Raw genomic sequence first — 12,209 nt, forward strand, 5'->3', positions numbered from 1 at the left:
GTTCTCGCAAAAGAAGCAGATCCTCTACCTGAGTAGAATAACGTCTATCCGGCATTTTTCTAAGAAGGGTCACATTATAAATTACGAATTCTGACGAAGAAGTGAGGGGAAAGATACCTCGCGTATACCGAGCTAATTTCATTCTCATCTACAGGGAACTCACATTTAAGATGCTCACAGATGCTACATTTCAGTTTATCGTAAAAAAGCTCAACGTAATCATTATGTTTTTACAACATTGTTTATATTATAAGAAAAATGGAACTTGTTCTACATTAACATTTTTGCTACAAGCTTTACACCAAAATTCTTAAAACCGGTAATGACCGACCATTAAAGGCAAAGTCTGTTCATAGATACAAGGAGGTGACTAATTGATACGAATTAAGGAAAGACCCGGGCAAGCTGTAAGCCGAACAGGTCCGTACTTGCTTAGAATTTAAGTATTTAGGGTTTTGTTAGGAAATATACTAAACAATGTTTATTTTTTTATGTATGTTAAATTACTTCAAATTATTTACATAATATATCAGTATCACTATCGCTATCATCGCCTGTTCTAATTATTATTTTTTCTATATTATTTGCAATATGGATATGCGATTGTTCTGCTTTTTCTATATGTTTAACATAATTTGCCCAACTTTGTGGAGGGATGTTAAAAACTTCGGTTTCTATAAGTTTGAGGACACTGGAGTTAATACGGGGAAAAACATGTTTAATGGAATTAAATATGCAGTGGTAAGCCTTAAAACTGTATGCCCTAGATTTTTTGCATAATTATCACAGACGTATTCCTTTTGTAGGTTCAAGCTTTGTAGAACCTCAATTAATTGCTTTTTGGTATAATCTTCGTGAAAATAAATGTCTTTTTTTTTAGTCAACTATCTACTGTGATAACTTGTATTGTCCATTGCAATTACGCTATTAGGAGGAATTTTTGGAACTAGTTTGTTTTTAAAGCAACTTTCAAATAAATCAGCTGTGGTGTCTTCATGGTAATCCAGAGAAGAATCTTTAATATTTTTCGCAGATAGAAAGTATTATATCTTGATCACTTTCATCTACACTCGAGAAAATGTCAGCATCGCTTCTTTTTTTCCTCTCTAAAACGAGATTATCCACAATTTTCCATACAGTTGATGTTGGAATTTTCGTCAATGTAGCAGTTTTTTCTAAAGATGCCTGCTTGCTGGCACCACGTTCATTGAGAGTCAAATAAACATTGTTAATAACTTCCTTAGTCTCAATAGAATAGTGTTTTCTACATTTGGGCGGGAGCATCTCCTGAGATACACTAGACTCGCACATATTTTGCGTAATTCGCACACGATTCAACATACGCTGTATTACTCTCGTACACACGAAATAAGAATGATTACTAATAAACTTAAACTAAGTAGTATACCAAACCAAATAATATTAAACACAGGTAGGTATAAAACTATTTTCTATTACGGACCACAATTTTACCTGAATTTAAATTCCGAAACTTTAGGTAATAATCTTGTTGCATTGTATGTTAATGACTACCCATGGATAATCCCATTCAAATCAATTGGTCACTTTCTTATATCTATGAACAGACCATATCACTGAAAGTGCCTTTATATACTGGGTTGTCGTTATATATAAAAATCTTGTCTAAAAATCTCTACAACCAATAATTGTTAATTGTTTGTCCTCGATTTTGACATATTGAAATTTAAATGCTAAAATTATTTTTAAAATAATAATTATTAATAAAAACCTTCAAGGATTATTAAAGTAACTTGTAACACAAGAAATTCGAAAGCACCAGTTTTGAAAATCGACTATTGAGTCGAGATACGGGTTTAGATTTAAGTTGTCAAATAAAAAAAAATATAAAATAAACAGAATAAAAGTTTTAGTTGAGAGCGAACGAATTTCCGCGACTGACCGGTGCAGTTATTAAACTATTATATTCTAGTTTTACTCTACTCTATAGTATTTAATGCAAAAGTATTTCTGTATTGTCCAAGTGAGGTTCACCCTCCAAATCGCTGTACATTTTCTTTCCATCTGAAAGAATCTATTTTTTATAGATCAAATTATTTCATATATTTTTGGAACGACCATTCAATGTTAAAAAGTCTTAAATGATTTATTTATTAATTATGTACATTATTACATTACAAAATTGTAATCTGCAGTAAGCCTTATTGCCTCGGAATATCCACGCAACGTTCTTAATCCATGATTAAAATGTGTCAATACTTTGACTAGTTTTGGTCAGTTTTGGTAATTGGTATTAGACTTAGACAAATTACATATAATAGTTTAAACAAAATAAACTATACTGTAACCTTTTTACCCACCAAAACTAAAATATTATTTAAAAAGTTGTAGAAAGTATGGTACGCTTCAATTAATCAATTGTTGAAACTTTTTAATTTTTGGTTCAGATTTTACAAATGAATAGGGGGCATAAAGGGTAAGTTTATCGCAAATCATTTTTTGCATATCTGATCGGTTACACCGTTATTACTTTTTTTGTTCGGAGCAAATATGAACAGCTTGAGCTTAATCTACGACATTTCTGTTTCGGTCACTTATAATTATACACCTCCCTAATGTAATGTTATATGATAATGAAACCAAATTAGAGACCATCTATAAAATTGCATCACATATTAAGGGGTTCGAGGAAGTGAAAAAAGTGTGGCATCGCTGCGAATTACAGATGGATCTGAACTGTGTAGGTGTATTTTGTTTTATGTATTGTTTTGCACAGAACTGCCGTTTTGATTTTAACACCTTAAGAAAGTCAGAAACAGAGGTCAAAGTGTCTGTCAAAAATTATATCGAAGTTGTGCACAAAATCCATACTATCCATAGGTAATACTTATTGAGGATTCAAATGCGGCAAAAATTGCTACACCTCGAGCGAATATTTGGTAGGAATGGAACAATCTTATATAATAATACATATCTCGATTTATATTTTACAATAATTTTTGCAAATGCGCCTCTGAATATCTACCAGAAACTATTAGCAGTTTGAATTTCAGTCGGAACACACTATGTTATTAGTACTACAAAATTAATTAACGTGATTTTGTTAGAAAATCTACATGTAATTAAAATGAAAGAAAATGAAAGACAAAATTAAACTTCGCGTACTCAAAAAAGTAACCTTTTTTTTAATGCAGTAGCAGACAATAGAGTTACAATTTTGGATCCTAATTTATAATAAATAAAATGATGGGTGTTGATTTCGATTAAAACTGGCAACGCTACATTCGTCAATTTTGGTCTAAAATGCCGTATTGTGGTGTTATACAAATTTTAGAGAAAGTAACTTGTTTCATATGAGAATAAATTACTGGAAAAATTATGTTGGATTCCAATTTTTGTGTAATAAAATTCATATTTAATGCTGAATGTTACAAAACGCACGAGCGATAAGGGTTCTTAGTCAACAAGGGTTTACATTAGATTATCAGAACGAAAAAATTATAGATTAAAGTTATCACTATTTATATACTTATGTCTACAAATGTAGCCTCATTTTTCCCGTTAAATATTTTGTTGTTATTTATCGGAATATACGATGTCGATCGAACATATTTAATAATAAATCCCTTTATTTATATCAAAATAACCTAACCGATGAACAAAATACAACAAATAATTTTACGCGATAAACGGAAGCGTTACTTCCTCCGTAGTGAATACATACAAGTTTATTCCTTGCCGAGCGGTCTTTGTTCCGCGTCTTTTATTTTGCTTATATTTTTGACGATAAGATAATAAAAAAAAGTGTATTGGACCTCCTGCGTCTCAAGAAAGCAACAGCTTCTTACTGCTCCATACGCACGTGTCTAAACCGGCATTCTTTATAACCGGTTCATTGAAACATAAGTGCTAATATTACATTAACAAGCTTCATTCACTACCAAAAATTGTCTTTTTGATGTCGAATATTACGTGCCAGTGGTCTTAATTTTCAGTTTTGAACTTTTGTTTTTATTTGGCTCACTGCGCCTTCCCGCTCTTCGATGGTGAGACAATACCGCCAAAACAATTAAACGGGCGCTCCAATTCTTTAAACTTGCAGGCTTGTACGGGTATATAGTATCATGAAAGTACTGCAATTATTTTGCGCAGATTAGGGATTTAGTAGAACCTTTTATTGATTTTAAATAGGTTTGGTTGTTGTGAATGCCGAGTTTTACTCAACGTAGTGAAATGAAAAGCAAATTTGACAATTTCACTTTTTGCTGATCAATTAATCAAATAATTAATTAATTAAAATTTTAAATTATAATTTTTAATACCAAATGTTTTTTCCAACTGTATTCAGTAACTTTTATAATTGTGTTTTAGAATTATACCGCCTGTGTGATCATTGAATTTGTTTCTAAATGTAAAAACATAGCCTCTACCACTACTCTACTGTAAAATAACCATTGCAAATTTATTCAAGAATCTTAACATTGAAATTCCTGTAATACTTACAATTTACGTTACAATTACATTTTTTTACCTTATACCTTTTACATGAAAACAGGGTAAATATGCTTATTTAGCATATTTACTCTGTTTTCATGCCACCATGCCAACTGTTTTACCAGTACAAGTTTATTTATTTACAAAGAAAAGTGAACAATGGATCAATGGTTTGTGGTGTGCTTATCAAACTAGTTAAAGCGATAGATACACAGAGATTTTTATTAGGTAATGATTCTCACCATAACATACAGTTATTCCACCTTCTCGGATATACAGGGCGGTTCACAATAGATGATATTACGTAGAACTAGAATATGGGAATTTAATGTAGTATATTTTGTTATGTAAATACACGTTATAATATTATGTTATGCAACAAGTGCGCTAAACGTCATTTGACTCATAAGTTAATAAACGAGTGAGGTAACGAGTTTACCAAACGTGTTGCATACTATATTTTTTCTACGACCATCACGAAAAAATCACAATTTAACAAATTAAAAATAATAACAGATTATAGTATTACTAAATTTCGTACCATTCAAACAAAATATTTACTAGTTGCCATTAAACCTATTCGTTTATCGTCCCGATCGGTTCGGCTATTGTCTCTTTTTAACTGTGCACGTTAAACAGAGAGAGATGTGTTATTGGATATATCATACAAACAACGGAATAAACAGAATTTTGAAACGTTATGTTGTTTATTTAACTTTTACAATTGATCATTAAGTAATTAATTTAAAGAGAAAGACTGTAATTGTAAGAAAAATCATCCAAGGATAGAGCTTTTAAGAGGACTAATTTTTTAAGATCATGTAAGCAACAAAAAGCAATTCCTAACCATCAATTTTGTCTTGTTGTTACTGATGAGACATGGATATATGAAAATGGTACAATTAGTCTTTGCAAGATATTAATATAAAAACTGTAAAAAATATTAAAGTTCATATGAACAGAATATAACATTTTTGTGGGAAACTTAAATTATAATTGTCACTGTATTTACCGACCAGTCCACTAGATTTTAATTGTAGCTTATATCACGTAGTATTTAAATTGTCTGGTATATTGCATAATATTTTCTTGTGTATTAGTTTTTGGGTACATTTTTGCAAAACAACACGAATACATTCACTGACATGACCGCCAGAATTGACAAACGTCAAAATTCAAACCGTGCGGTAAAGTCACGGAAATGTCCGAAGTGACTTGGATCCGTGGGAAACGAAACTGAAGTGATAAAGTGACGCTTGCCGCACGCTAGATCCGTGTGTAATTGGCCATTTTACCAAAGGGAAGTAGAAAATAGTGTATTATGCAACAAGTGCGGTAAACGGCATTTGACTCACGAGTTTATTTGACACGAGCGGAGCGAGTTTTTAATAAACGAGTGAGTTAAAAAGTTTACCGAACGTGTTGTATACTATACTTTTTCTACGACCGTTAGTTTTTGGGTACATTTTGGCAAAACAACACGAATACATTCACTGACATCACTGTCAGAATTGACAAACGTCAAAATTAAAAGCGTGGGAAATATCTCCGAAAACATCCGATTGCTTCCAAATCCGTGCGGTAAAATCCCGGAAATGTCCGAAGGAGCTCGGATTCCTGGGAAAGGAAACTGACGTGGTAAAGTGACGCTACCCGCACGCTATTATTATTCGTAATAGTGAAATACCTCGTATGATATTATGGTAGGCGAATTATATATCAGTTGCGGCATTTATTTTTCTAGAAGTTTGTATCGCAGTCTGTTGATAATGTCGGAAATGTGTTGAAAACATTTTCCTGAACAAACACAGAATATACGAATGTCAATATATGTTAAAGAATTGTTTTCGATAGGCTTGATAAACCCGAAAGTAGGTCATGTTGCATGCCTATTCACTTTTTAATCGAAATTGCCGGGTTTAGTGTATTTCCGTGATTTTGTGCTTAATTGCTATTTTTTTTTTGTTGCAGCCAACCAAAAATTATAATATCAAACTTGGGCCCTCAAATCAAGTTTGAAGACATCGAGCATCTTCTATCCCAACATGGCCGCGTCATTCATTGTGATAAGCTTACCTCAAAAGACCCGAACACGCAGGTTGTACAGATTACATACGAAACTCCGGAGCAGGCGCAAGAGTAAGTGGTTTCAAGTTTTAAATATACAGGGTTTTCTAAACGAACCGAAGCGACATCGAATATATCAGCAAAACTGGTATTTGCAATGTTGCCAGTTTCACAGATTGGCCTACTTAGCGCTCAATTTCATTGTTATGTATTATTAAAATAATTTGTTTATAATATCGTAAAGGTAACACTTGTGAAGAAATCTTGAACAGTATATTTCAGCAAAATCAAGGCTCGGTTAGGGGAACAACAAACTTGAGTCATAAGAATTTTTTGCCATGTTCTTTTTTCTGTAGATGCCTTGAAATAAAGCAAATTTGATTTGTTTAAACATCCAGGTTAATGTTGGGCTCTGTGTGACTAAATAACTAACTAATAGTGGTAGAGTTCTTTTCACAAAGGTCAGTATTTACGTATATTTTTTTGAAAGGTTATTCTAGCTCTAAAAGGAACTGTTGAACGACCGCAATTTTTATACTGGGGATATGATCAGCGTTTATAACCTCATAATTTCGTTTCAATTTATTTTCGCACCTTTGAATTTATTTAAAAATAAAGGTAAAGCAATTGATGGCATGAAATGAACTATTCTTATTGTCAGATCTATTTAAATTTATTTTTACATATAACCATGTATTGTAACTTGTTTTGTTTACGAGATACAGGGTGTAAACATTAAAAAAAAACGGTTTTTTATTACTCAAAAAACTTTCAGCTGATTTTGACAATCCTTGGCGTTATAACGGTTTTTATCTTTTGTTATCAGATGTATTGAAAGCGAAGAAGTTTTGAAACATTATCCAAATTGTACGTCGATCATCACAGCTTCTCCGTTGAGGAAAATAGTAAAGCTTGCCTAAACTCTGCCGTGAACGAGCAGGAGTGTGATCATGTCGCTATTTCAAATTAGTGTTTGGCAAAATTAAGGCGTACTTATTTTTATACAGCATTGAAGATACTTTATATTCTACGGCGAAAGATTGTTAAGACGGACGTCTTTAATTTAATTAATATTACTACAGTAAAGGCAGTGTAAACGAAAACGAAGGTAATTTTATATTTAAATGGATTCACTGGCTGAAACATGCTCTGCGGACAAACTTTTCGGGTATCCAACAGATGTCGAATATTCCTCTAATTTTAACATTTTTCACTTAGGTTTATAGAATTCTGATGCATATATGTAGGTACACTCGAGCTTATGTTAATTCTGGTAAGTGAATAATAGAATTTGTTACAGAGTACATTATTAAAAGGTAATAACAGAAAGATGATATTAATTTAATTGAATACTCAATGCTGGGACCTTACATATTTTCATGAATTTCTGTAGAATTGGTCTTAAGCAATTCTGTGTATTGCAATTATCGCGGCTTGTCACCTCAAAGCAGGCCAGAAGTTCCATCTAATTTGCTTAATTGCTAAATGATTAAAGTCAAAAAACTGTCAAACGTCTATATTTCCGACGCTACCTAAATTTATCCATCATCAATAGATTGTATTATTATTCAGGGTTTACTCTTGTCGAGTAAAATCTCGGTCCCATAATCGGAAGAATATAATTTCGTTTTCTAGTTCATTTGCTAAAAATAAATACATTTGCCAATAATTTGCGTGTTGACAAAATAAATATTTTGATTGATGCATTAAAGTTTTAATTTCCATTTCAATTTATCCATTTGAAATGAACCTTTCCTGAAATGTTTTTTAATTCATGCCCTATCTGTACAAACAACAGTAAGTACATTTAAGATACTGCTCATAGTGTTTATTTGGGAAGTGGTATCTTGAGGAATGGGTGGATGCGCCTTTTTAAAACACAATTATCGACAATGAATTAACAAGGTAATTAAAATGATGCAGTTTATAGTTTGGAAATGGAAGCGTTCAATAGTCTTATTTAAAATACTTAAATTATGAACTACTCCATTATATTCTATTATATAGTTCGATAGGAACCAGAAACTACATTTTATTTCATAGGTTGGACAAGGAATGTATGTCAAATAACTGTTACCGTCAAGTAGAAGTATTTTTCATACCAATTTCGTTCCCTGTTTGAAGCCAAGCTAATTAATATTTCCCTGTTTACAAGGAACATCCATAATGAGAGAACGTGCTTATCAAATAAATTAAGCTAGGTAGATGAAATTACTGGTAGAACGAGCTAATACAAAACATATAGCCTGCCTTTTGTAAAGTTTTTCATTCAGCGGCTGCTTTTGTTGTGTTGTTCTTTGAAAAGAGGCAAATATTTCTTTGATATTAAGGTATAAGGATACATAAGAAAAAAGGATAATTGTGGGAAGTAGGTTAATTATTGCTCTATTGAAGATCTCGGTGATTTAGAGGGTTTATAGTCCAGACACACCGGGAGATTGTGGATTCGAGTCCCACCGATAGCCATCGACTTTGGTGTGAATAAGTATGGTGCTGGCAAAATGCATTAGTAGCAACGCTAACAATTGAGAGAGTGAATGGATTGTGACGTGATTTTCTAAAAAAATATTAGTAGAATTTGTTTTCAATAGTAGGTGGTAATAATAGTTATTAAGAATTTTGTGCAGTGTTTCATTTGACATTCCAATTCCAAATTCCAATGTTGCCGTTGATTTGGGGTCAATTTAGCAACTCGAAATATTTCTAAAACATATATCATCTAGTCATCATATCATTTTTTATCATCCCGTCCCACAACATTACCATCGTTACAGTTGCTCCACGTGCACAACCAATTCAGAAGGTGATTAAAACTTTTCGGAAAGTTCTGTATTGTAACGCGAAATGAACTCACCGACTCTTCTGTTTTTAACCGAGTATTCGTATTATTATTGTTCGTGCGAAGTTCATTTGCCAGAAAATCTGCATTTGATTTTGGTGATGTGAGTGACGTACGCCATAATCTAAAGTTTTTTTTCTGTTTCAGCGCCGTTACCAACTTGAACGGCATCGAAGTCGAAGGTAAATCTCTTAAAGTTGAGCTAGTTGGGGAAAAACGTGGTCGCAGAGGTCCGCGAGGGCCAGGAATAGCTTTCGGTGGATTTCCCGGCCAAAGTCGGCAAACCGACTTCCCGCTACGTATACTCGTTCAAAGTGACATGGTAAGCGCTGCTCATATTTCACCGTCTCAAAAATCTATGTTTTAAAAAATTGTATTCGGGATATTGATAGTAAATATATTTTCCAGTTTCAGACCATTGCTGATATTTTAGTGAAATTAAATTATGTTGTCCTATAGTATCTCTCTACTTGTAATAGTAGCATCAACTTTTAAAATTTTTAACTATACACACTGTATATAATTCGATTTTAATTCGAAATTAATTGTTTTCTATGTTGTTCAAAAAAAACTTCAATTAAATATCTCACAAATTTAAACTTCTCTTGTCAAAAAACCCGATGTACCAATTTTCCTTTAGACAGGGTCAACCCTTGGTTTTCTTGACGATGATTCTTGGAATAATCTTAAAATCATAGTGGAAAATGACTTCAGTAATCACTTGAGCTGTTTTAAATAAATTCCGCTTACGGTGAACAATGAACACTCTTCAATAAAGTAGACAGATAAAATAAAATACTTCGGAATCGCAATGACATGGAATAAACACATACAAACAGGAGTAAACAACCTAAGCTCACTGATTTACAAATTCAAATATTTTAGAGAAATATTGAATAAACACCAAATGTTGATGATCTATTATGCATTAATGCAGTCACGTTTGCAATATGATATTTTGATCATATACATCTTAAAAAATAGGAAATTATGCAAAACTATTTCCTAAAAATCGTCTCTCAAAAAACTAGAAATAACTCTTCTGTACAGCTGGTTAGAGATTCGAATATAAGTTGACTTACAAATACAATACAAAAATCAAAATTAGGTGGTTGTAACTTAGAGAAATTCGTTTTTCTAAGAAAATTGTGCAATTAACCAGGAAAGGATATTGCTCTAAGATGTGTCGCATATAGACGTAACTTTTGTGTTTGGTATATTTTTTTAAAAACATGACTTGCTTTTCATCAGTTCCAATGTCGGAAACCAACCAGTTCATTAGAAAATGCAATACCATACAGGCCGTCTTATTTAGGTTATCAAACAAGAACCGGGATGGGCGCATCTCAGAAAATATTTTCTGTTTCAAAGAGATTTAGACGACGTGAAACTCATGATTTTGTGATCTGTGTTTACAGCACAACACGTTATTTCAAAAAAAAACCTAGAGATCTCCCCCAATACTTTTTTTTTTTCGTTTTTTTTTTATATTCGATTTGCTTTGTTCCGTGTAAAAGAATTTTGTCATCTAGTTCATCCACAAATATGTTCTACAATGTGAAAAAAATTATTTCATATACAAAACTGGTTTAACGTATTCTGCCATTCGATTTGCGTCGTGGTTTGGTGTTCAACCCCAATATTTATTTGTAGGTGGGAGCTATAATCGGTAGGCAGGGTTCGACTATCAGACAAATAACACAACAGACAAGAGCTCGGGTCGACGTTCATCGGAAGGACAATGTCGGATCTTTAGAAAAAGCTATAACGATTTATGGGAATCCCGAGAATTGTACAAACGCGTGCAAGAAAATTTTGGAAGTTATGCAACAAGAGGCAAACAACACGAATAAAGGGTGAGCCGGATATATTTCCTCTGGCTTTAGTTTTTTAGATTCTATCGCATCCTTATGACAACCACCACCATATGCACAGTTTTTTTTCTATCGAACTACCTCTCGATACTATTTCAATGAAATTGAACGGATGCTCACGTTTTTCAATTTGAAACAGTCCGAACAAGATTGGGTCCGCCTCTGCACTTTTTCGTTCTCTTTAAGAACGTCTTTCTAAGGCATCGCGATCGGTATACCAGCTCCTTGTTTAATTGTGGTAGGTTCGTAACGCTTTAAATTGTTTCTTAAAATAATAGGTTGTGCATTAAACAATATTACTAAATTATGGGTATAGAAAATTATAATGTATATATTATTTTAACAAAAGAAAAAGTCGATTGAACAGGCAAAAAAATAATTAAATTCTCTCCATACTTCAACATCGGTATCAGTAACAAGACATCTAACCCCTAAAGCCTGTTCTTGTCTTTAATTATTCTTCGGTGGTATTAGTTAATGAATCTATTTTGAATTACATATTTGATTTTTTATCATATAAAAATCGAGATTGAATCTAATTTCATTTGGGAAAATATACTCAAAGAGCAGCAAAATGTGGAAGTTAGGGAGTTTAACGCTTGATTTGAATAAGTCAAATAAGTGATAAAATTGATGTAGTATTATAATATATATTTGGGACAATGACACGGGGGGGGACACAGGCGTCCTTTTTGCTGCCTAATATTTTGAATAGAACCCAACTGCATAAGTTAAACATCGTATTACGTCACTGTTTGGCAACGACCGAATAGGAACTAACTAAATAGATGCCACTGGAGCCAGCAAAAATCGTGAACAAGAAGAATACCTAAAACTTAGGTTACGCGCAGGCTTAAGACGTGTTTAATTTCGGCGTTTGGACCTTACCTTTACTTTATTGTTTTTGTCATTGTTCAAAAGATTTATCAAAAAAATATTTTAAACTGCATTAGAAG

General features: G+C 32.6%; 1 protein-coding gene across 3 annotated transcripts in view; it reads left to right on the top strand.

Moving 5' to 3' along the window:
- The window catches only part of LOC132696707 (insulin-like growth factor 2 mRNA-binding protein 1), a 47,581-nt gene that overhangs the window by 24,629 nt on the left and 10,743 nt on the right, over positions 1-12,209 (top strand). For all 3 annotated transcript variants that reach the window (XM_060661693.1, XM_060661692.1, XM_060661694.1), the window contains exons 2-4: positions 6,445-6,612; positions 9,527-9,701; positions 11,033-11,235. In XM_060661693.1, the coding sequence (XP_060517676.1) occupies positions 6,445-6,612; positions 9,527-9,701; positions 11,033-11,235 (546 nt within the window). The remainder of the gene's footprint in view (positions 1-6,444; positions 6,613-9,526; positions 9,702-11,032; positions 11,236-12,209) is intronic.

This window comes from Cylas formicarius, unplaced genomic scaffold (assembly GCF_029955315.1).
Source record: "Cylas formicarius isolate icCylForm1 unplaced genomic scaffold, icCylForm1.1 PGA_scaffold_1__22_contigs__length_36826433, whole genome shotgun sequence".
Classification (NCBI taxonomy): Eukaryota; Metazoa; Arthropoda; class Insecta; order Coleoptera; family Brentidae; genus Cylas; species Cylas formicarius.